General features: G+C 51.9%; 1 protein-coding gene across 2 annotated transcripts in view; it reads right to left on the bottom strand.

Moving 5' to 3' along the window:
- The window catches only part of ADCY5 (adenylate cyclase 5), a 151,832-nt gene that overhangs the window by 47,724 nt on the left and 77,714 nt on the right, over positions 1-26,394 (bottom strand). For both annotated transcript variants that reach the window (XR_003518200.2, XM_027585035.2), the window contains exons 2-3: positions 16,607-16,756; positions 11,970-12,091 (exon numbers count right to left, since the gene is read on the bottom strand). Coding sequence is in view for 1 of the 2 variants with exons in the window: in XM_027585035.2 (XP_027440836.1) it covers positions 11,970-12,091; positions 16,607-16,756 (272 nt within the window). In the remaining variant the exon portion in view is untranslated. The remainder of the gene's footprint in view (positions 1-11,969; positions 12,092-16,606; positions 16,757-26,394) is intronic.

The following is a 26,394-nucleotide window of genomic DNA, read 5'->3' as shown; positions in this document are numbered from 1 at the left end:
TGGTGGCCTGGCTCAGGGCTGGGGGCTTCCAGACTGTCTTCTCGCTGAGTGCTCCAGGCAGCCCTGCAGCGAAGCCTCGCATCTCCTTCTCACAGGCGGGGCGGCTGAGCCTCAGAGAAGAAGCTGCAGACGGCAGCATGGTGGGCTCCTTCTCCAAGGCCCGTGTTCTTCCCACTATTCCACAAGGCTCCTGAGGCTCCAGATAGTCTTCCTTTCTTAAATTAGGAATGTAGAACTAAACATAGTTTGTCATTTTATCTGGAAAATGTGTACTGGTGCATTAATCCTGTCTTTCTCTTCTGATGTTTGACACCTGGGGCCTTACTGACCCTGGGGAACCTGCTGGCCCCAGGCTGGCTGGGTCTTAGAGTTAGTCAAGAGCTTGCCTTAGGGTCCAGAGCCCCACAGCCCAGCTAGGCTCTCACACTCAGGCCACGAATCCCCTGCCCCAATCACCCCAGGGACCGGTACCAGACTCGGGACAGTCCCTACCCCCCAGAGCCTGCTGAAACGATTCAAGCCCATCCCAAGCCGGCTTACTTTGCCTCACCCACTCCTTCCGGCAGAAACCCCAGTAAAGGTTCTCATCCTCGAACCCCTCTCCCTCTGCCTCCTGACCCACCAGAGCGGTGCTTCCCCACGGGGCCCCACGGTATGGCAGGTTCCCTCCCCCGGGATGAGTAACAAAGGATATTTTCAATGGCAGTTGTCTCCTCACCTACTGGCCTTTGCATACCTGGATAATAATAAAACCTGCCTTTTAAAACAGTTGGACACTGTCCTGAGCCCTTTATGTGTATGAATTCACCTAAACATCACGACCACCCTGTGAGGTCAGAATCCTCCTTTTACAGGGGAGAAAACGGAGGCACAGAGAAGACACATCACGTGCCCAAGGCCACACGGGCAACCTGGCTTCATGGCCCAGGAGCTGACCCAATAAATATTAAGCTGGTGGCCCCAGAGCCATCTTAAGTGAATACAAGCATAATGCAGGGGTCTGGCATTGTAAACGGGGCAGAGAGAGGTGGAAGGGCACATACGGGCCACCAGGACTCCATCAAGAGAGGGCACACTCAGTAGCTGCCTGCCAGCTCACACAAGGGAAGGTGCAAACAGACAAGCCAAATGAGGGGAAAGAAGAAAAGCTGAGGAGGAGGAGGAGGAGGAGAAGGAGGAGTGGAGAGGAGAGATGTTGCCCCGGCAGGCCACAGGACTCAGGAAAGAAGACAAGCTTCTCCTGAGTGGGCACCTCGGCGGGCAGGGGCGCAGAAGATGCAAAGCAGTCAGGAGTCTCCATCAGACCTCCATTGATGCCTGGGGTCTGACTGGGCAGACGGGCTCAGCACCCCGCCCGAGGGGACTGCATGGCGTCTGCATGCTGGGTTAGAAGAGCAGGTGAGGGGAGGCTGCCACGCCCCAGATGCTGATCTCAGCTCCTGAACTAACTAGGTGCAGCCCCCTCCCCACCCACCTGCCACCTCTCCGCCTGTCAGTCTTGCAGGCAACTGGCCCACTCCACTTAGGAACAAGAGAAAGTTCTCCCCCAGTGTATGTAAAACCACCACCATATAGTTGTTCTGGAAATTCTTCTTTAACTCTCAGGAAACCAAAGCTAGTTCAGGTTGGGGTCAAAATCCACGGCTCCAGAGTTAAGAAAGATTCCTTCAGCTAGAGTCAGTATCTCTAATGCAAAGCCAGCAGATATCAGGCCCAGCGGCTATTCTATGCTAAGTCCAAAGTTACACAGCGGAAGCCTGGCTTTGGGGGCTGGTGAGACCCCGAAATCCCTGAACCCAGCTGGGCAGGATGACTACTGGGTCCAGTAACCCATGGCACCGGGCTGAGGAGAAAGAGGGGGAGGAAGGAGACACACGAGTGTGGAGCAGGGGCCGGGGCCGGGGGGAGAGTCTGGGACTCCATAGAGAGGGGGCACACTCAGCAGCTGTGCCCTCACTGAGCTGTGACCCCACACCTGCTGAGCTCACCTAGCCAGTCAGGAGGGCCCACCTCTCTCGGCCATGGCTGCCTGTGGGTAGGCCTGCCATCATTCTCCTTCTCCACAGGGGACCTCGCTGGGCCTTAGGACACTTTCCCCCACAGCTGCTTTTGTCCCGCTAGACCAGTGGTTCTTAGACCTGGGGTCTGTTGGAAATACCCAGAGCATTTATAAGAGTGGTCCCAGAGCCCCACGCCCAGAGATTCCGGCTTAATTAGTCTGAGGTAGGGCTCTGCTATTGATTGCGTGCACTTGCCCAGTTTTGTTTTATTTTCAGCTTCCCTGGTGGTTCTGATATGCAGCCAGGGTTGAGAACCACTGCACTCGCTTAAATGTTACCTCAAGGAGACTTCTATCACCCTATTTGAATCTACAGCCCCTCCCATGTCGGCCTGCCTTCCCTGCATGGTCTTCTCCATTGCGCGTTCCGCTCCGTACGGGAGTCCTGCTGTTGTTTGTGTTACCCTTCTGCTGCTGTTGATTTCTTCCCGCTGGAAAGTAAAGTCCTTGAGGGAGGGGTTGTGGCCTATTCCATTCACTGCTACGTCCCAGCTACCAGCACAATGTCTGGCACACGGAGTAACTGTTCAATAAAATGTGCCACCGGGTGACTGACCGAGGACAGTCACATCCACGTGCCCTCTGCCCTATCCGCCCCCCCGCCCCCCCAGGCCACAGGAGCCGCCTCTATTAGCTTCCCAGGGCGGCCACAGCAAAGCGCTATAGACGGGGTGGCTTAGAGCCACAGAAATGTATTCTCTCACAGTCCTGGAGGCTCGAGGTCTGAAATCCAGGTGTCGGCAGGGCCATCCTGCCTCTGACACTCTGGGCAGAAGCCTTCCTGGCCGCTCCCTAGTTGCTGGTGGTGGCTGTCCACCCTTGGCATTCCCGCGTTGCAGCTGTGTTACTCCAGTCTCGGCTTCTGACCTCACGCGGTGTGGTCCCCATGTATCTGGGTCTTTATACAGCATTTTCCTCTTCTTATGAGGGCACCACTTATATTGGATTAGGGGCCCACCCTATTCCAGCATCTTAACCTGATTCCATCTGCAAAGACCCTATTTCCACATTCACAAGGACCAGGGGGCAGGACTTCAACATATCTTTTAGGGGGACACAGTTCAACCCAGGAGCAGTGCCTAATGTGTATTTGTTGAATGGAAGAGAATATTCATACTTTCAAAGCAAGCAAGAGGCAAGACCAGTCACTCTAGCAGCTCTTCCTTCGACCCCATGGGGCCTCTTGGGGTCCCAAGCTAAGTCACCTGAGACAGGAGCCTGTGGGGCCCAGGGCCTGGGGCCAGCAGCGTTCACAGGACAGACGGCAGAACGGTTACAGAGGCCATGAGCAGCTTCCTGGTCCATGCTAGCAGGCGTGGGAAACAACGCTGGTGTGTGAAGGGCCGCTGGGTGGCTGAGAAAGCCAGAGCCTCCCTCCAACCTGCTGGGATCTACTCCTCGTGGCCCCTCCTGGGGTTTTCAACAGCTGCTGAGGAGTCAGGGAGGACGAGCTCCTGGCGGACGAGTTGGTGGTGAACCGGGGCAGCCAGCCAGCTGGAGAGGAGTGGCTCAGAGCAGGGCTCAGAGCGGGTTGCTATGTCGTGCCAAGGTTTGGATAGGGTCTCTGAAGCCCCACCTCTGAACCCCTGCAGCCTCTCCTACACATTTATGGAAATTCGGCCACCTCCACATTCCCCCCACCTCCTGTCACAGGTGAAGTCACACTCCTCTGATATTGCCGCAGGGGGAGGATTTTGCTCGGTGGCGGTCACTCCGGGAGCTCCTCTGTTTTTGAGGTTTACCCAACTGCACACTGTCTGTTCCCCCGGCCAAGGTTTCCTGATTGGCTCTGGGGTGATCCTGAAGGCCATTTTCCAACCACGCCGGGCCCAGACATGCAGTGAGGTCTTCAGTCATCCATCAGCTCCCACGTGAGAGCTCATCTTGGCACCGCGATGGGGCCCTCGTGGGGGCGCGCAGACGCCGGGCCGGCTCTCCAGCCTAACCGCCCGCCATCCCCCGCTTCTCCTCCTCAGGCGAGAGCACGCAGGCGCCGATTCAGCCCAATTACCGCAACAGGCCTTTCGGGGCTCTGCCGCAGCTCAGCCCAGCTTCTCCACGCGCATTTCTGGGGAAGCGCATTTCCTCACCGTTGCTCCCTCTCGTACCAACCGGGGCTGTGACCCAACGAAGATGCTGGAGTCTGACCCTGCTCCTGAACAGAAGCCACATCCAGCAGCACGGGGGACACCCAGACGCCGAATTCTCCTCACGCTTTGCGCCTGCGCGAAGGCAGCGCCAAGGCACGGCTCCTCGGACCTGCACTTCTGGGCACTGCACACACAGGGGATTCAAGAAATGCTGAGAGGAAACTGTCTGTCGAGGCGGGCCCAGGAGGGCCGGGGGAGGGGGGTAGGTGCGGCTGGAGAGACCGAGGTCATTGGGCAGGGGCAGGAAGGGAGTATGGCAAGGTCTCAGGGAGCCTAGCGGGAGCTGAAGGTCTTAGGGAAGCAGGGCTGGAAGTGCCCTGGAGGCCCCCAGCAGCATAGCCTGGGGAGGCCCCGGCCAGAGAGGAAGAGTCTACCCCCTGCAGCGTGCCCCCCATTTGCTCCAAACCATACAAGCTGGGGAGTGTCTTGGGTTCAGGCCCCTCGTAGGATAAAGGAGGAGCAGGGGGTCATAGTGCTAGGTGAACAGCGCAGTCAGGTTGCTCATACCAATATCTGGCTGACAGCGGACACCATATGACTGGGCATTTTCCAAGCGGGGTTGTGAAACAATTAGAGCAGGGCGTATGGACAAGGAACAGCCAGAGAACGTTCTGAGGGACAGGCTGGGAGAGGCAAAGGCCAATGACAGAATGCTGAACACACTGCATGTAAATACGGATTCTACCCTGGACAGCCATGCCCTCTCCACTCTCATGGCAACGGGCCACCTTCCTTCAGAATGTGGAAGGGCCCTGCAACCGGCTTCACTGTCACGATTGGGTCCAGCGGGTCTAGGGTCAACATATGTCCTAGAATCCCTGTTGCCAGCCTCGGGGCCTCCTGTAGGCCCCATTCCAACCCCTGACCCCCTGATCTTGTTTCTGCCCACCAAATCCTACTCGCACCACCCAGACGACGGACCTCCCTTCACACTTACAGACTTTATGCTTACAAAGCCTTACAAGAGCTGGGGAAACGCAGCCCAAAGGGGAAGCCCAAGAAGGGGGGACAGGACCGTACCGAGACCAAGCAATAGTCAGTGACCTCTCAGTGATAAGTACGTGGTGCTTTCTGTTGTCTTCTCTGTATTGTTAGCTCCTAATTTTTTAAAAAATATTTTATTTATTCATTTGAGGGACAGGGAGAGAGAGCACACAAGCAGGGGGAGGGGCAGAGGGAGAGGGAGAAGCAGGCTTCCCGCGGAGCAAGGAGCCTGATGCGGGGCTCGATCCCAGGACTCTGGGATCATGACCTGAGCCGAAGGCAGAGCTTAACAACTGAGCCACCAAGGTGCCCCTGTTAGCTCCTACTTTTCTATAAAGAATACACATCCTTTGTAGGATAAAAAAGGTTGAAAACTAATTACATTCTTCTAGGATCTGATTTTAGCCCTTCTATCTTCGTGATGTCTTTTCTGACTTACCCAACCCAGGATAATCCTTCTTATTCTGAATTCTTATTAGGATCAGAATTTCAAAGGCATAGCCTGACACGTTCAACAGGTCAGTGTCTCTTCACCCTAACTTCTCTCTCTTCCCATCTACCCCAGGGCCCCCAATTTTGAGTCCAAAGTGCTAAAATAATGAGTCCTAGCTGGCTGCTGGCTCCATTCCCCACTGATCCCCATTTGGTGTCCAAGGACAAACTCAGGTCTCTTGTGAAGACCCACCTCCACGCAAGGAAGTGAAGAAACTAAACCGCATGCATGGTTGGTGGAAAGGCAAAAAGGCGAGTTGCTATGGAAAACACTGTGGGCTTCCTTAAAAAATTAAAAACTAGGTTTATATGCCATACAATGTAGCAATTTCACTTCTACACATTTATGGAAAGAACTGAAAGCAGGGACTCAAGGAGGGATTTGCACACCCATGTTCACAGCAGCATCATTCACAACAGCCAAAGGTGGTGGCCACCCAAGTGTCCATCCGCAGGTGAATGGATAAACAAGAGGAGCCATACACACACCATGGAGTACTATTCAGTCTGAAAAAGGAAGGAAATCCCAGCCCACGCTACAACATGGGCGAACCTTGGGTACATTGTGCTGAGTGAAATAAGCCCTGGAAGGCTTAAGAACAAGTACTGCGTGATTCCACTTACATGAGGTACCTGGAATAGTCAAATTCACAGGCACAACGTGGAATGGCGGTCGCCAGGGGTCGGGGGAGGAGAGGAATGGCGAGCTGTTGTTTAATGGGTACAGAATTTCGGTTTTGCAAGATGAGAAAAAGTTCTGGAGATGGATGGGGGTGGTGGTTGCACAATAATATGAAAGGTTAAAATGGCCAATTTTATACTATGTATATTTTACAACCAGTAAGATAGTGAGTTAGTTAGTTCATTAAAGAGCAAAGCCCCACCCCCAGTGGCTTCCCCAGGGGGACCAGCTGGGTTATGAGGTTCCCACGGCACCGGGCCCGGCCCGACCTCACTGCTGAGGGCTGCACAGTCCCTTGGGCGCAAGCACAGACTCTTTTCTATCTAGTCCTAGTCATACCTGGCAAAGAGTGGCAGCACAATAAATGTAGAATGACTGAGATAATAATATAAAGGCCACTTGTGTCTATAATTGGTATAGCATAGAGCTCAGAATACTTTTCTTAATATCAAGTTGGAGACAGGAATGCTAGGTTTATGGACCATCCCTTATGTGGTCGGTTGCCAGGAATACGACTGGAGGTAAACATTTTTCCTCTCTGCCCACAGGGTGCACAATCCACCCGCAGGTATCTGAGCATCGAGGACGCTGTTGCGAGGCCATTATAATTCAGAGCCATGCCTCAGCTGAGCCAGACACCAGAACGACCTGGGGAACACAGCCAAGTCCTTGACGGAGACGGGAGAGGAGATGATAACCTTAAAAGGGGGAGGTTCGGGAGAGGTCGGGGAGAGAAGGGAAAGGAGAGGGAAGGAGGGAGGAGAGGGAACCCTCCCCAGGCCCCACCAGACCCCCACTGTACAGGGATGGCTGTTACCTCATTTCCACCCCTGGGTTAGCAGCTCTTCGGCCAGGCCCCTGAGAATGAGGCTGTGATTTGAGCCAATGAGCCAAGACCCCCCGCACTCTATCATGAACTCCTCCCAGGGTCCAAACAGAGGGGGCCAGGTGAGGACCAGCACCCCCTGGAGGAGTTGGCTCTCTGGCTCTCCCCACAATCTACAACCTTTAAGAGCTAAGGGCTCTAGCATGAGGACAGGTCATTCAGGCATCGAGCTGTCTCACTCAGTATGGACCCATATGACAGTGGTGTATCCTTCAGTACCCTCTCAGGCTCAGATGTCCCCTGCCCCCTGAAACCTTTGGGGTATTGGTTACCTGACTTTGACCCTTACCTCGTACCCTGCTCCACCTCCAGAGGGGAAAGAGTCTGCAGCTACCTCTCGGGTGGGGGGCCTGGCAGGGGCCTTCCATACTCTACCTCATCTACCCTCCCAGCACCCCCGCAAGGAGTGAGTCCTAGGGCCCCTCTTATGGGCTCTGTTCCTTTGTGGCTTTTATCATAACAGAATAACTGAGTGGTAAGTTTGGTAATATCTATAGACACCCTTAAGAATGCAAAGTCCTACCCGCATCCCTCATGTGATACATTCCCAACTTACTAATTGATCCACGGTTTACTCTAGGTCTTCCTGTACAGAAAGTGAGCTTCCCAATATCAGAGACAGTGTCCCTCTTAATTCCCATTGCAATCCCTGCCTCTATAGCTAAGTGTCCCACCAGTTGGAAGCAGAGGAAAACATCCACTGAATGGATGAGCCAGGGGACACCACTATTCCCATGTTACAGATGAGGAATGTGAGGCTCAGGTTAGGTGACTCGCCCGAGTTCCCATAGCTAGTAAGGGGTAGAGAGGAGTGTGACCCAGGCTGCTCGACACAGACACTCATCTTACTCCACAAGGGTGACATCTCGGCAAGGGTCACCTGGTGGCAGCTGGGTTCTGGCAGCATCTGTATGTTTACTGTACCCATGGGGATATGCTATGTCCCTCTAGGGCTGCCCCCTTCTTCCAACCTCGGTGTCCCTCCTCCCAGGCAGAGCTGCCTCTGCTGGCATGTGCTGGAGGCCTTTGTCCCAGGAATGGGGACAGCACAGCCCCCCCCTCTGGCCCTCACACTGCCGGCTGCAGGAGCGGCAGGTATCTGGGGGGAGAGGACAGGCAGGAGGGCCCTCAAGCCACAGGCCTGACACCCCAGCCACAGGCCCCAGGCCCCAGCTAACCCGTCCAGCCAGAAGGGCTAAAACATCTCCATCTGTCACTATGTGTCAGACAGGAGAGGCTGGGAGCCCCAGGGGGGTCTCCAAGGGTTCCTGGGCCTCTGGCCCACCTCAGTGCATTGCCAGCGGTGGCTCAGCACCACAGCATCCGACAGGCTCCTGGCGGGTCCCAGGGGGCAACTCTTCTGTTGGGGGCCAGGAGAGGGTGAGGCCACAGAGAACAGTGGGGGTCTGCTGTCACCCCTCCCTGCCCCGGCCAAACTCTCCCCACCCATTAGTCTCTTCCCCTTCTGCAGATCCAGGCCCAGTCTGTCACACCGCAGGGTTGATTTATTTTTCTTGTGACCTTGCCCTCGGAGGGGGCTAGAGAGCGGCATGTCATCACCCTCTCTAAATATTATAACTCCGCAGAGAATTGACAAATGTGACTCATCGCCCTTCCACTCTCCAGCTAGAGAATCCCCAGGCCTTGCTTTGTTGATAGGAGTGTGATAATCATCACAATGATAGCAGTAACAACGATAATCACTGCTCCCAATTACGGAACACGTGGCCAGTGCCAGACACCATGCTAAGCGCTTCCCTCACATGTTTTCATCCGCTCTTTGCAACTCTGCTAAGTACGTATTCTTCCCATCCTCTCAGGTAGAGGAGGACACTGAGGTTCAGAGTATCAGGGCCGATCACTTGCCCTGCTCACGTGGCCAGGGGACAGCAGAGCCCGGCTGACATGGGGGCTGCCTAACCCTGGGCCCCAGGCCTAATCACTGCACCACGAGCCCGGACCCAGAGTGCATCTCTACACCATGATGCCACCCCTCCACCTACTACTCAGTCACCCGAGTCAAAGGTTCAACCCAAACAGGAGACTAAGCCTGCAATGTGTTTCCATCAAGATCTGCAGCCAGGGCTGCTAAAAGAACAGGGACCGGGCCCCCGCAGGCTATTTGCATATGATTGCTTGTGGCTGGCCTCTGATGTGTGCCAGCCACCACCAGCCTGGTGATTTCAGAGTCAGAATTATGTCTGTCTCTATGAAAAGGGTAACATCTTGATTTTTCTCTCCTTTTATCTCTTTGACAGCTGCCATTGATCTTATAGCACATCTGAAAACAGAAATACCCTCCTTGTGGCTGGGACTCTAGTTCTTGCCACATGGACATTTGGGCCACTCTGTGATTAAGGTACTGTTCTTTTAGTTACCCAAAGTCACAGCCTCTGTGGGAGTGGAAGGGTGAAGGGACATCACCCCAAGAGCGGGTCACTCCTTGTGGTAGCCGAAGAGGCCTGAGTCAGCCCCTCTGATCAAACTCCCTTGCTGGAGGGCTGGGGGCCTAAAGCAATGGAGGGGCAGGAGGACGGAGGGGTGAGAGGTGCCGGGCAAAGATGCACAGGTGGCCAGATGTGTTAGCCCAGCCAGGCTGAGAACCTATGCCTTGCGTGCCAAACTGTTTCTGAGCTGTGAATTTTCTGCATGCCCTTTGTGTTCGACTTCATGCTTTAGTGGAGTCCACCAGAAGCTCTACTGAGCTGAGAACAATCAAGGAAAGCACCTTTTGTCCATGCTGTGTTTGGAACAACACCAGGGCCGGCGAGGCGGTGAAGACAGGGCCGAGAGAGAAAATCCCGGAAAGGGGGAGCTCAGGCGTTCATACGTGTTGGAACCACTTGGCTCGCACCTGAGTTTTGGGCCTCTGGGATGTGGTCTAACAGGGAAGGCTATTTCTTTGCATGTCCTAGAGTCCCCCAGATTTCAGGGGTGGCTATCAGACAGGAAAGTCCCCTGGTGGGTCCACAGTGTCTGTCTCTCTCTCTTTCTCTCTAGAAGCCAAACCTCTCTCCTCCCTCTCTTCAGAGTCTCCCCTTGGCTTGGGGGCTCCCCGAGACTCCTTCCCACAATTCTTCACATACACTCCATTCTCCTGGGCATATAAAAAAGGGCTAGTAAGACTAAGTAACAACTCTGATACCAAAAAGCTTTCTGAGGGCAGCTGTCCCACTTAACCAGCTCTAGGATCTTAGACAAATTAATCTCTGTGCCTCAGTTTCCTGTAAAATGGAGATAATAGTACTACCGACCTCTTACATGTATTCTGAGGACTCAGTGAACTTATGAAAGTATTCAGAATAGCGGTGGGTCAAAGAAGGCACTATATGAGCATAACTATTGTTGTGAGCTATTATTCCACCTCGTGGGGGCAGAGACGGGTGTGAGAATTTGGGAACCAACACATCAGCGCGACCTACCCAGTCCCGGGCCCTGCTTCCCTCTCTGAGCTTGGCTCGGCTCCTGGGCAGGCACGGGGGCTTGGCTGGCGGCAGCGGCGACACTCTCCCTGCCTGACAGTGGAGCATGCGTGGGCTTCAGGGGGATGGGGTACCCCAAAAACTGAGGACAAAAGTGTTGTTCAGTAACCTTTTTCTCCCAAAGGCTTAGAGTCTATTTTGGACAGGACACATGGGCAGAACCAACAGTCTTGGATTCCGGGGCACACTTGGGGACTGGGCAATTCTGCCTAAATTCTGACGGTTTCTACAAGAAAACACAGTGCCCTCCCTCCCCACCCCCACGGCCTTCAGCCTTGCCTTGAGTGGATGTATGTTAGTGTGCGCATGTACGTGCATGCACCACAATTTATATTATTCCATTTAATCGCTTTATGAAAATTCAGCCCAAGCTTCCAAAGGGTTCCCTCTCCACTGGCCTTAGAAGATTTGTGGGTCCTAGGAAAACCTGCCCAGGGAGAAAGTCATTCTCTCGAAGGCAGACACAGCCTCTCCCTTTCGGGGCATATGCGAGGATTACTGGGCTCTCCGGGAGCCATGCTGGATGAAGGCCACTGCATCGCTCCATGTCCCCATGGAGCTCCTAAGCAGATTTTGCACTCTATTAGGCTACATCTGTTTGCACGTCCCTGCTGTCAGCAGCTTCTGTCTAGAGAAACGGCAAATGTGCAGTAAAAGGGGCATGGGCTTTGGGGCAAGCCGACCAGGATGCACCCCAGCTTTACCGCTCCTGGCTGAGTGACCCTGGGGGGGGGGTCTTAGCCATTCTGAGCTCAGTCTCTAAACAAGGGATGCTGATAAGGGTGCCCACACTGCAGTGTGGTCAGGAGGATTGACAACAAGGTAGGTAATGCCTAGTACAGTGCCTGGCACACACTGGCGGAGAAGGCATGGAAGCTGCTAGATGATGATGAAGACTGAGATGATGATAGCGACATGTGACTCCCCAGTCTGCTTTCTATCTCCCTTGCTAGGCTAGGAGTTTCCCCGACAGCTGGTGCTATTGCTTTCTCCTTTCTCCTCCTTCCTTCTCTAGCTTCTCCCTGGGGCCTCCCCTCCCATCCCTCGATAATAATTCACTTCACCAACCTCGAGGGTGCCATGCGGCCAGGGTGCCCCAGACAACACCTACCCCAAAGCCACAGGCCACCCTGTCGGGCTGTGCTCCCTTGGGAGGGGAGCAAGGGGTGGGGTTGTCGTCTCCCTGGGGGATCAGTCCTCTCGCCCTGCCCTCGCCCCCCAGCCTCACTCCTACCTCACGTTGTCATGTTTCTGGATGTAAATCTTATGGAACATCATATCCTCCTGCTTGGCATTGATGTCTGCTTTCATCTCCATGGCAACATGACGGGGGAGGACAGACAGCAGGAGCCGCTCCTGGGGAGAGAAGCACACACTTTCATCACAGCTCCCTCCACCTGCCTGGCGATCCCCTTCCCTCCCCAGGCCGACTCCTCCGCACCTGGGCCCCCCACCTACAGGGCCCTGGGGAACCCCACAGGCTGGCCTGAAATTTGAGGAGCTAACACTTATGTGAGGGTGGGACTAGCATCATGCCCCCAGGGCTACTTGAACCCTTCTTCCTGGGAGACCACCTGGGTTGTCTGTCTTGGGGAAGAGCACGCCTGGTGAACCTATAGTACTGAGCCCCCTGGAATCCTGGATGTCACCTGAGACCATGTGTGACCGCGGGCAAATGACTGAACCTGTCTGAGCCTCAGCGTCCTCCTCTTTAAACAGCGGTAGAGCTGTTGAGAGCATTACGTGAGATTCACTCAATTAGTCACCACACATGTACTGAGCACCTGCCATGTTCTGGGCATCATGCTGGGGGCCCCAAGTTACAACTGTGGGACAGGCAAGGTTTCTCCTCCACAAAGCTCCCAGTCTCGTGGGGGTACGGGGTATGACGGGGCACTGCGCAGGGGTGCCTGGCCTCGGCTGGAGAGAATGGGGTGGTCAGGGAGGGCTTCATGGGGACCAGAAGGATGAGGTTGGGGGTGCTCCATTTCCATGTAGGGGACAGGAGCCCGGAGAGAGGGAAAGCACACGGATTCTGAGAACCCGAGAGAAGCGAAGACCTGTTGAAGAGGAGGTGGGAGAGAAGCAAGGAGAGGGGCCAGGGCCACGCTGTGGAGGGGAGGACCCCGACCTTCCCTCCCTTCCGCCTTCTCCCCCTGGGCCAGCCTGCTGCAAGAGGTCCAGCTGCGTCAGGAATGGGCGACCTTGCCCTGTGCCCTGACAGCCCACCACCCACACCAGGCGCTCTGCCGGGCTGGCTCACAGACTTCTCCCACCTGGGGTGGCTTCGCCCTGGCTGGCCCAGGCCTCCTCATTCTCCCTTCTCTCACCTGCTAGATGCCGGGCCATCACCTGGGGGGCCGTAAGACTCTGCTCCTGTATCTTTCTGGTTTCTCTCCCTCCTCCTGCGCGCCACACAGCACATCCCCACCTCTCTCCTCTTTCCGCTCACTCTCGCCCCTATGAGCGTGGTTCCCGCCAGCGCCTCTGCCCGTCACCTCCTACTCCAGGCTCCTGAGTCTCCAGCTGCCCCCTGGATGACTGGCCACTGCCACCTTGACACCACACCCCAAGCCCTGCTCACCTTCCCAGGTTTCCATTCCCCAGTGGCTCTTCAAGTTCCCTGCTTTGGCCCACGTCACCCCCCTTCTCCTGGTCACGAGGTCAACACCCCGCCCACGTAACTGCTTTTACTCTTTGGAACCTCCCCTCTGAGATTCACCCCTGTCCCCCGGCGCCAGGCCCTGTCCAGCTCTGACCCAGTCCCGGGGGTGTGGAATCTCGTCCTCCCTGTTCCTTGTCCACCTCCGCTGCCTGGACAAAGTTCTCACTCGACTGTGGGATTCTGGCCCCCTGTATGGCCCCAGTCTCTCCAGTACATTGCCCTTGTCATGACACTCCCCGACTCAAAGCCACCAAAGCTTCCCTGGGTTCCACCAGCCACATCAAATGTGCATTCTTCTGGACCCAGTGAGCCCATGCCTCTTTATTTTGCATGACAACCCCATTCTACCCGCCCCCTTCCCATGCCTGGCCTGCTCCTGCCAACCCGGGCCTGGCTGCCAACCTTATCCTTCCGAAGCCCTTCTACCACCCCAACCTCTGGTTCTCCCAGGTCTGGGCCTCCTCCAGGTCCCATCCAGTGACCAGCGCAGTCCCTGCAGCGGCTTCTGTGTCCCAGCCTGCTGTCTCTGATCCACCTTCCACACTGCAAGCCAGTGAGTGATCTTTCTAAAACATACACCTGACCCCATCGCTGCCCTGCCTAAAACCCTCCTATGCTTCCCGAAGCTTCCAGAACCAGCCCACAAGCCCAGCCTGGCCTCAAGATTTCCACAGTCTGGCCCCACCCCCGCCACCCCTCCCTGCACCCAGCACACCCTGAGCTCTGTTCCAGATACAGTGAACCATGGGACACTTCCCAAGCTCCTGGCAGTGTTTCCTTGCCTTCACACACAAGCTCCCCAGCTAGAAGCACCATCCTCACATACTGCCGGAACCCTCCTTCAGGGCTCCCCCCTTCCCGGGGGGGGGTAGGGTTCTGGCTCTGGCGGTGGCATCCCCTCACCACTCAGGGCCTTCCTTCCGAGTCCTTGATTACTCGGCGCGTCGTGGTCTGTTAACAGGGTCTCCCTGTAGTGCATGCAGTGAGACACCCCCACGGACGGAGCTGTGTCATGCTCAGCTCCACAGCTGACAGCCTCGGGCCTGGAAAACACTGCTAACCCACTGAAGGTGCTCTCTGTGGGTTAGCTTGGTCTCCCTGAGCATCGGTGGACATGGCCTTCAGTGGCTATTTACTGAACTCTCAGTAAGCAGTTCTTGGTGACAGAAACACAAACTAAAAAACAATTCTGTGGAAATACAGCACAGCTGGGGGCAAGTGCACTATATACGGTGATATCCATGAGAGCCCTTCCCGTATTCATAACCACTTCTGGGGCTGAGGGTCAGAGGTGTGGGTGTGGATGGCTGGAGAACAGTTCTGAGTCCCACCAGCAGGGGGCACCTCGGAGTGCCCCCCACCCTGCTCCCCCGCCCAAAGACCCAAGAGCAGCACCTTCTGCATAGGGCGAGGGAGGCCCAAGAGCTACTGGGAGCCTTTCTCCAGGAAGCACATCTCCCCTCCCTGCTATCTTGGCTCAGAACATGGTAAAGCAAATGGATTTTCTCCCCGAAATCCCTGTGGGTTTGCTGGAATGTCCAGCCTGTCCAGGCCAGTGCAAGTAAACTGTAATGAGCTGTAAAATAAGCATTTTACTGGAGAAGGAACAAGGCCCAGGAGTGACAGGGGACACTCCCTGACACAAAAAGGGAAGGACGGTACGCTGATCTCCGGCGAGAGATGCCAGGGCCTGAACTGGGACAAGAGAGGGGGCTCCTGAGGCACAGAGGGGCTTAGGGTAGGGTGCAGAAGGGCGCCAAGCTTGTCAGAAAGACAGTGGGAAGACTCGGGGACACCACTGAGCATGGGGTTCGCTCAAGAGCGAGACCAGGAGTTCAGACAGGGCCAAAAGAATGCCTAGGGCAAGCCAGGCCTCCGACTGGACCGCATGAGCTGGGGACCTGGCCAGACACAAGGGCCACAGCAACAGCGCTGGGCAGGAAGCAGGGACAGGCCAGGCGGCGACTGGGCTGGGAGGGGGTGTGCGGTGCTGGAGAGACACTGAAGAGCCTCACCCCCTTGCCCAGCCACGCCGACATGGCCAGCCCGTGTCATGTAACTCCTCAGGAGGCATCCAGATGGAGTCAGAGACCCTCTCACACTGTGGCCAGACTGCTGTGCCCTTGAGGTGTCCACAGCATGCACTCTGGACAAGCGAGGAGGGTGCAGGGGACTAGTGCTGGCTAGGCCTTTGTCTTCCTTGTCCCCAAGCTCAAAGGCAGCAGGACTCCACTCATGTTTGTTGGGTAGACGTGAACGTAAGAAGAGAGGAGAACCTTTTTTGGAGTAACTTCATCTCTAAGAGCCACACCTAGTCCAAGTCGAGTAGGGGCCCCGTCACCCTACTGACCTGTCCACAGTCTCCTTGGGGTCACACGGCCCCATCTCTGGGGCTCCTATCTGTGAGCTATTCAGCTCCAGCCTGTCCCAGAGGCCCCAGACCCCATCTGGTTCACACGCAGGAGAGGGCACAATGGTCCTGAACCCCAAACAGGATGCCGGGCAGCCAGGGAGGGAACCCTGACACAGCCCTCCGTCCTTGCCCTGCCCCGGCCCACGAGAGCACATGGGGGCAGCTCCTTCTGCCCCAGTGCTCCCTGCGAGAAACCCTCCGAGTCTGGGGCCCCTGTGAACCAGCTTACTTCCCTGCCCAAACGTTCTCTGAGAGTGAGGTTTAGGGTGAGACAGGACCATCAGCCTTTCTCTGAACCAACCAAACCCCAGAACTCGGCACAGGGCAAGTGCCTAGTGAGGGTGTCCCAGGGGCTGACAGCTCTACCTCTTCTCCTCTCTCCTGGGGAGCACCTTAATCCCAGATGGGAATGCTGAAGCTCTCACCACTCCCAACTCATCAGCACTGGGGAGGGGGGAAGGGGGAGGGGGGAGGCTGGAGGGCCCTCCCTGCTGCCCAGGGTCTGGGTTGTTTGGCTTGTTTGGCTTGTTTGAGCCCACAGGTGAACACTGAGGAGGCAGTAGGCAAGCGCTGGGGTAGAGCTTTCTCCAAAGTCTCCATAGAGCATTTCCACAGAGCCAGAAATGCTAGGCTCCCTCCAGGGAAAACATTCCCTTCTGACTGGGTCCCTGCCCAGGGAGGTGGGGCTGGGCAGCTACAAGGAGCACAGTTGGTGGGGTGGCCGGCAGCTGGGCTGAGGCAAATCTGGAGCCTCTGCTCCCTGTAGCCACGCAAGGGCAGGAGGGCCACTCACCTGTTGCTGGTTCTCCCGTTGTGAGTGGAGTCGTGCCTGGATGCACTCCCGGGTCTCCTGGAAGGCCTGTCTCTGGGAGACCTCAGCTGGGTAGTGGGTGCAGACACCCACGATGTTGGTGCAGGAGAAAATGAGGACATTGGAGACAAGCTGCAGAGGGACAGATGAAGACACGGAGCTCAGGCCCGGAGTGGGCACCAGTCACTAGAGCCCCAACCCTGGCCCCTGGAGCCCCCAGCCCCCAGGTTAACACACATACACCCACCTGCAAGCAAACCAATGCCAAGGACACCCGCCCCTCGCTGGCCACAGGGAGTAGCCACGCATAATAGGTCAGTCTCTCTGACGGCCTCAAAGGCCAGAGCTTGGCAGGTCTGTGACAGGTTGTGGCCCTACGGAACTGAGTCTCTGAATAATCATACTGTGCATGCCCATGGCCCCAGAGACGAAAACGTTCGGCATACTGGTGAGGCTGTGAGGGAGCTGTGTACGCGTTGGGATGGCAGGGGCATGGCAAGGAAGGTTCCATAAGGGTCACGGGATTTCATTTTTTGAAAGTGTGATAGAGTCCAGCATCGGACTTCTCCCTTTTGCAGAGAAGCCTGAGATGATTATTTTTATATTAGCTTACTATTCCCCAGGATCAACTGCAAAGAAGCAAGCAGTTGCTGGCTACCCCTGAGATAGCCAGCACTGTGCCGAGTCCCCTGAGGGCTGAGAGAAGGATAAGGTCCCTGGCCAGCAGGGGTCAGTGTCAACAGCGGGTCCCTGCTCCTCTTCCTGGACTTCCATTCCTTCTCTGCACCAGCACTGAAGCCCCCTGACAAGTCCGGCATACCAGCTGGTGAGTAGCCACCGTCGCCCTCTGCTCTGCACTCACGCCCTTCTCCCTGCCGACAGAGATGTGTGTGTGGAAAAATACTACTGCGTCTCAGGTCGCAGGGACAAGGCTGGAACTCTTTGGAAAGGAGTATTTACTGAAAAGCTAAGGGAAAACAGAACACAACACTACACACTCCACAAAAGCAAGTTTACACGGCACATTTCATATCCTGGCCAAGGAGCTGTTGAGACAAACTTTTTCTTGGCAGGTGCAGCTCCTGGGATATCTGGGTAAACTGACGCCAGTCCTGCCCTTGCCTCAGGCCACACAAAACAGAAGCCACGCAAAGATGTTCAGGTTTCTAGGACTCCATCGCTCCCTCCCAAAACTTAATTCTTAGTCTCAAAGACAGAAGGGAACCCCGATTGACCCCCGGCACCTTCTGCTGTAACTCCTGAAGCCTTCTGAGACTTCAGCACCTGGCAGTGACCTGGCAGACAGCCCCCCACACTCTTCTTCCAGGGACCTCTTTGTCTCTGGAACCTAGAGACTCTGAATCAGGTCTGCGTTCCACCTGAAGGCCTACCCCACCCCGGTATGACCTCCACCCAGGGTCCTCAGCCAGCCTAGGCCTGGAGGCCATGTGGGCCCCATGCTGGATGTGGTGCCATGCTTCCCTGGAGATATCCTGTATAGGATATACACGGATATACCGTGACTGTCCCAATCCATGAACAGAAAGAGACTTTGTCTTTCCCATCCCAAAGTCCTGCTCTCTCCTTGGTTGCACAATAAATTCTGGTTTCCTGGCCAAAGGACACCATGAGCTCCCCTCAAGCACCTCCAGGATACCTTCCAGATGCTTCCCGGATGTGCCTCCAGGGAAAGGTCAAACTCAGATTACCAGCTCCACCAACTCTAATGATGACTCATAACTCCCCCAAACCTCACTCCAACCCCATCCACCTCAGAATTGTCATTTCATGTAAAAACATGGCAGAGAAAAACACAACCTACTCATCATAAGGAAAGAAAACCCCTGCTCTACCAAGCTTACAATCCAGGTGAAGAGATAAGGGGTCAAGACTGACAGAGAACCAGCAATAGGAAGCAGAAACAGCCTCACACCAACCAAGAGAGAGAGGAGGAAATCATGGGGAGGCAAGAGAAGAACTCCTGGGCAGGCCAGGGCACACTGGCCCTGTGGCTGGGTGCATAGTTGGCAAGTCTGGCAGGCATGGGAAACGGTATACCCAGAAAGAGTATCCATGACACTCAGGTTTGTGAGGTACTCGGGGTCCCTGAATAAATAACTCAGGCTCTATGATCCTGAGGGGAAGTCCACAGAGAAGACGGAGCTGCAAAGGCAGACCAGAGCCAGACTGAAGGGGCATTAGAATGTCAGGTTGCGGAGGCCTGGCACAATCCTTATACAACAAGAGCATGAAGGACTATTGAAGGAAAGAACAGCAGGATGAGCAGACAGCTTCAGGAAGACTCATCGGGGCAGGAGTAGTGTAGGGAGTACGAGACAGGTCAGGAGGCTGCCACAGAAGCCCAAAGACCTACATGAGGCCGGGGGCCAGGCAAGGCAGAGCTGACTCAGAAGGAAGAGCCCCAAAGACCAGGGGGATAAGATTCAGAAAGAAAAAGACTGTGGCCTACAGTAGTAACCAATGTGAGTGACCAATGTGACAAGCCTCCAGGAAGCCACTGGGGCCCACTGAGAGAGAGGTGAGGAGAGAGAATGAGATGAGGAGGTGAAGGCTGAAGGAGCAATCTTCAGGGAATGCTGGAGAATGTTCTAGTTAGGGGATATATTTTGAAAAGAGAGGAAGGTGCCAGATGACTAAAAACAGGAAAAACTGGGAAGGAAAAGATAAGGAGCTACCCTCAGATAGGATAATGTATCATGATAATGCAACATGGCCAAGTGGGGTTTATCCCAGGAATGGAAGGCTGGTTCAACTTTGAAAAATCAATGTAATTCACCATATTAACAGACTGAATAGAAAAACCATATGGTTATTTCAATAGTTACTGAAAAAGTGTATGAAAAAATTCAACATCAAGGCAAGATTAAAAAAGAAAAATTCAACAAATTAGGAATGGAAGAGACACTCCTCAAACTGATCAATGGCATATACAAAAACCTACAGCTAACATCATACTTAATGGTGAAAGACTGAATGTTTCTGTTAAGACCAGGAACAAAGCAAGGTCGACCCCTTCCTCTCTTTTATTCAGCATGGTACTGGAAGTTCTAGACTACACAATAAGACAAGAAAAAAGAAATAAAAGGCATACAGATTGGAAAGGAAAAAATAAAACTGTCTTTTTGTCACCTACATGCAGATGACGTGTAGAAAATCCCCCCAAATTCTGCAAAACAGCTACCAGAATTAATAAGCAAGTTTAGAAATACAAGAATACAAGATCACAGGATACTAGTTCAATATATGAAAAGCAACTGTATTTCTATATGTAAGCAATAAATAATCTGACATGAAATTTTTTAAAGTACCATTTAAATATCACCAAAGCTATGAAATATTTGTGTATAAACCTAACAAAAAACACACACACCTGTTCACTGAATACTATAAAACACTGATGAGAGAGAAGAAAAGACCTGAATAAATGGAGAGATATACCATATTCACATATTTGGAAAATTCAATATTGTTCAGATGTCAATTCTCTCCAAACTGATGTATAGATGCAACACAATCATAATCAAAATCCAAGCAGGAGTTTTAGAAAGATATTAACAAGCTGAGTCTATGATTTATATGAAAAAGCAAAATAACTAGAATAGCCAAAATTATTTTGAAAAAGATGAACCAGTTGGAAGACTCCTACTACTCAATCTCAAGACTTACTATAAAGCTACAGTAATTAAGACAGTGCAGTACTGGCATAAGGATAGAAATACAGATCAATCGAATAAAGTTGAGAGTCCAGAAATAAACCCTTCCATTTATGGTTAGTTGATATTTGACAACGGTACCAAGATAATTGAATGGAGAAAGAATATTCTTTTCAGCAAATGATGCTAGGATAACTTGATAACTACATGTAAAATAGTGAAGTTGGATCCCCTACCTCACACCATATATAAAATTAACTCAAAGTGGATCAGAGACTTCAATGTAAGAGCTATAGCAATAAAACTCAGAAGAAAACATAAAAGTAAATCTTCATGACCTGGGATTAAGCAATGACTTCTTAGTTATGACACGAAAAGCACAAATGACCAAAAAAAAAAATAAATAAATTACACTTCATCAAAATTAAAAACTTTTGCTCTTTGAAAGGCACCAAGAAAGTAGAAAGAAAACTATCAATGGGAGAAAATATCTGTAAATCATAGATCATACTTTTATTTTTTTGCAAATATATAAAGGCAACTAAAGAAAGGACAATCTTTTCAACAAATGGTGCCAGAAAATTTGGCTATGCATATGACTAACTCAAACCTCACAAAATACATAAAAATTTACTCAAAATGGTTCATGGCCCAAATGCAAAACCTGAAACTGTTAAACTTTCATAAGAAAACATAGGACTTTGGGTTAGGCAGAGATTTCTCATATACATCAGAAAAATCATGATCCAATAAAGAAATGATAAAGTGAGGAGCGCCTGGGTGGCTCAGTCGTTCAGCATCTGCCTTCAGCTCAGGTCACGATCCCAGGGTCCTGGGATCGAGGCCCACATCGGGCTCCCTGCTTAGCTGGAAGCCTGATTCTCCCTCTCCCACTCCCCCTGCTTGTGTTCCCTCTCTCGCTGTGTCTCTCTCTGTCAAATAAATAAATAAAATCTTTTTAAAAAAATAAGAAATGATAAAGTGATAAATTAGACATCATCAAAAATAAGAACATTTGTCTTCCAAAGACACTGTTAAGGTAACAAAAACACAAGCCACAGAATGGGAAAAATTATTTGTAAATCACGTATCTGATAAAAAGACTTGTACCCAGAATTCATAAAGAACTCTCAAAAGTCAACAATAAGAAAACAACCCACTTTTTAAAAGAGCAAAAGAGGGGTGCCTGGGTGGCTCAGATGGTTAAGCATCTGCCTTCAGCTCAGGTCATGATCCCAGGGTCCTGGAATTGAGCCCCACATCGGGCTCCCTGCTCAGCGGGGAGGCTGCTTCTCCCTTTCCCTCTGCCTCTGCCTCTCCCCCTGCTTGTGCTCTCTCTGCCTCTCTCTCTCTCTCTCAAATGAATAAATAAAATCTTTTTTAAAAAACAGAGCAAAAGATCTGAATAGATAATCATCAAAGATGTAAAAATGACAAATAAGCACATAGAAAGATGCTGAAAATCATTAGCCATAGGGAAATGCAAATTTTTAGAAACAATGAGACACTACTCAGCACTATTAGAGCAGCTAAAATAAAATAACAAAATAAAAAGAAAGAAGAACTGCCAACACCAGTACTGGTAGGAAGGTGGACCACCTAGAACCCTCACACCTTGCTACGAGAAGTAAAACATGGTAGAGCCACTTAAGAAAACAGTTTGGCAATCTCTCATAAAGTTAAACACATACTTACCCTATGACCAGCAACCTCACTCCTAGATATTTGCCCAAATGAAATGAGAAGTTATGTTCACCCTAAAATCTGTGCCAGAATGTTTACGGAGTATTATTCATCTCTAAAATGGAGTGATCTAGTGATAACACACACCAACGTGGACGAGCCTCAACTACAGGATGCTGAGTGAAGGGCGCCACACTCGAAAGGCCATACGATTGCATTTACATGGCATTCTGGAAAAGGCAAAACTATGGGGACTGCAAACAGACCAGGGGTTGCCAGGGAGAGGCTGACTGCAAGGGGGAGCAGAAGAAATCTTTCTGGGTGACAGAACTGTCCCCTATCTTCACTGCGGTCGTGATTACACATCTGTATGCCTCTGTCAAACCCATAGAACTGTATACTAGTAAGGGTGAATTCTACTGCTTGTAAATTAGACTTCAAAAAAAAAAAAAAGAACAGGAGTAAGATGTGGGAGGGACTAAAAGAAAGAATGTGAATGCCAGCCAGACTGAGAAAAAGCAGCCTTTCCTCTCGCTGAGGCCAGAAAGAGGGGCCAGAGTCTATTTCGGGACATGACCCCCAAGGTAATTATCAACTGGCCGCTGGAGCACCTCAGTCCTAATCCTCCTGGCCTCTCCTGCTGTAATCGGACTCCTACTGCAGCCAGAAGGCCAATAGCAACAGACGGTGCAAATCCAGGTAAAATGATGCCCAGTAACCCAATAGGGGTCCAAACGGCTTTGCTGAGCTTAGTGTGTCTCCGTGTTCCCCTCTCTCATTCACTAAACACAAAACGGGGTGAGCAGTTACAGGGTGCTGGAGTGTGAGACAGGGGTCTTGGGCCAGGTCACTGGGAAGGGTTTTCAGCAAATTTCACTTGAGAGTGAACAAGTAAGAGATAAATATGTTTGTTACACACACACACACACACACACACACACACACACACACACACACACACCCCACTCACCAAAAAAGTAGAAATCTGTGCCCTGGTTCTCATAGATGCTAAGGCTTCTGTGCAGACACTAATGCGGTGAATGAAGAGGAGGCATCAGTCAGCAGGGCAGCAAGGCCTAATTAAGGGTTTGTTGGTTTTCTTTGCATGGACCTCAGGGGACATATCTAAGCACAAGGAACATGTGCACAGGTGTGCGCGTGTGTGTGCGCGTGCGCCTGCTCGTGCGTGCACACATACACCTACACCAGGTAGAGTAATAAGGAGACCTAACAATACAGCAAACCTCAGCCCAGGGATTCGCCTTAGTATCTGCTTTAAAACAAGCCCAGCAGATGGTGTGGGTCCAGGTGGTCTCAGGACCACACCGGGAGAAACCCTCGCTAGAGGGGAATGTTTGGAATTCTAGTCTCCGCGTGGAAACCCAGGGGAGATGCCTATGAATATTTACCAGTCTGGCAGCCGTGATGGCGGTATTTCTAAAACCCCAGCACTTTTGGAAACCCAATCTCTCGCTGCCTGCAGACGGCAGGTTTGATTTGGCCCAGGGTGAAGCTACGGTGCAGCGCCTGCACGTGGAGACTGGAAGAGGTCCCAACAGCGGGGCTTTGGCACTGCAAACAACACTGCCTCTCTGACTTCGCAGGAGGCTCCCCGGGCTTGCTACTTGCCACTCCTAGGAAAGGCAGAAGGCAAAGAGGGATGAGGAACGAACAGGTTTGGAATTGAAGGAAATGAGCTGGAGAAGACCCTCTCACAATCTGCTATCGGGCATTGGCTTCTGTCCTGGACAAGTCAGCTTGCTTCTTGCACTGCGATTCATAGGGTGTAGCTGGTGGTGGCGACAGTGGCAGAGATAAGGAATCAGAATACCCCAGGGAACCAGATTTGGTGATGGGGGGTGGGGGGTGAGGTGTTCAGTTACATGTGAATTTCGGATAAATAACAAATTTTTTCTCTAGTATAAGTATGTCCCATGCAATATTTGGAACATACTTACACTAAAAAATTATTTGTTGTTATCCGAAATTGAAATTTAACCATATTTTACCTGGCCATCCTAGGAGGGAGCCTTTTCAAACCCGCCCTCCCCCAACTCTGACAACTCTCTCCCCCTTGGCAGGGCCCCAGGACTTTGGGGGTGACCCAGCTCCCACTCCGCCCTACTCCTTCTTCTAGACCCTCCCCTACCCTCTGCGGATCCTGCACAAACAGACCACAGTGCTTTCTCTTCACATCGAAGTCTGAAATCCCCTCAATTGAGGGCAAGCCAAAGCTGGGATCTGATTTTCCAAATCCACCCATCTGGCCACAAGGGTCTAGACAACATCTGGGCTCCTGGGGGCTGAGGACCAGCTCCCCACTGCTCTGGGTATTAGGAAGAGAAGAAAGGTCCTCTCCTGGGATCCAAGCCCTAAAGACAGGCACAGCCCCTCCTGTTCTAGTCCTTTTTCTATTTGCAAACCCACAAAACTAGCAAACAAATCCCAAATAAAAGGAGCTGACATAATCCCAAATAAAAGGAGCTGACAAGCCTGACAGGAGTTTCTTCCACCTGCCCCAGATTTCATTCGTTCTAGATGGTGCCGGTGGGAAGCTCGGGGGACCTCAGTGGAATCCTATTATGATACAAAATACAATAAATCAAGGAAGGATAATCTTAAATTATATACTCTTGGAAGTCACATCAGCTTGGTTCCTTGTACACTGCACTGTGCTCAATGAGGTGTTAAATGGCTTTTTAAAAATATTACATATTTTTAACTTATTAAAAAATCATAGTGATGCCTCTTAAAAATTTGTCTCTTACAAAGAATAAAGACTGCTGTATGCTTTTTTGGTGCTCAAACCTGCATTCTCTTGGCTTAGGTGCTTTCATGATGAGATTCTCTTTCTTGGAGATAGTTGGTTTATCTCAATGGCTCTGAGCAAACAAGACCAGGCTCTCTGCTGTCTTCATTCCCATGGGGTCCTGACAGAAGGCACCCCCTCTTCTCCATTCCAGTGAGGATCCAGTTGCTCAGGGCTTGTCAATCTCTCCTGCTCTGAAAAGCTCTATGTCAGAGATCCCCATATCACATCATGATACCTCCTGCCCAAAAGCATGCCATGACTCCCTATCATCAGTAAGATAAAGCCTCGGTCTCTGCGCTGGCACTAAGACTCCACAAGCCCCATTACCGGCCATACATTCCCCTTCTCATCTCCTACCCCAACCATACGGGCTACCCACTGTCTCTGGAAAATACCAATCTATACTATGATTCTCAAAGTATAATGTTTATTTAATACAATCTCGCCGTTACTACACGCAAGGCATGAAATGTTAACCAATCAATAATTAGCATCTGCTTAATCCATTTTTAGGAAAGACAAAATAGACTAAAACGTGAAGAAAGACAAGTATCTAGGAACGATCGGGTGCATCAATTTACAGCTTTAAAACACTTCCCACACGCACTGTTGCACTGCCTCCTCACCACGTCCTTCTGAGCTAAGCAAGGCTGGGTGGCATCACCACTCTTTCGCTAATGAGGACACCAAGGCTTGAGGCAGGAGCCCTGTCCGCAGCTACACAGTACACTGACAGAGCTAAATCACAGATTCTCATTCTAAGTGCAGAGCTCATCCTACTCTACTAGACTAAGCTGTTATTTATCCCAACCTAATTTAGGCCTACTTTTGCTTTATTCTATTTAATAAAGGAACACTCGACTTTCTTTCCCTCTCGCTCCAGGTGCCCCAGGCCTTCCTCATAGATCCTGGTCACATAAAATGCTGCTGATTAGGTACCTGCTTCCAGCCATGGCCTCCAAAACTCGCTCTCTCCAAGGAACCACCACTGTGGGTGATAAAGGTCCACCCTGCACCTCGGGGAGGTCCAGCCTTTCTCTAGTACAGCTTCCCGTAATTACCTTTGCATTGAGGTATCATTTCTATGCCATACAATTCACCCTTTAGAAGTACATCATTCAGTAGTTTTTAGTGTATTCCCAAGATTGTGCAACCTCCACCATTAACTAATTCCAGAGCATTTCAACATCCCCAAAGGAAATCCCACACCCATTAATCACTGCTTATTTCCCATCTGCACCACGACCCCCAGCTCCTGTCAGCCCCTAATTTACTTTCTGTCTCGATGGATTTGCCTATGCTGGACACTTCATAGAAACAGAAGCATATAATAGGTAGCCTACTTGTCCATCTACTTTCACTTAGCAAAAGACTTTCAAGATCCATCTCTGTATCAGTTCTACATTCTTTTATGGCCAGATCATATTCCGTAGAACGGATAAACCACATTTTGTTTCTTTATCCATCAGTTACGGGCATTTGGGTTGTGTTGCTATGAATATTCATGTGCAAGCTCTTGCACAGACATATGCTTTCAGTTCTCTTGGGTATATATACGTAAGAGTGAAATTGTTAGATGTTCTAGACAGAATGTTTGTGTC

This window comes from Zalophus californianus, chromosome 1 (assembly GCF_009762305.2).
Source record: "Zalophus californianus isolate mZalCal1 chromosome 1, mZalCal1.pri.v2, whole genome shotgun sequence".
Taxonomy (NCBI): Eukaryota; Metazoa; Chordata; class Mammalia; order Carnivora; family Otariidae; genus Zalophus; species Zalophus californianus.
Note: the sequence above shows the minus strand (reverse complement) of the source record. Positions and strands in the feature narration are given on the sequence as shown.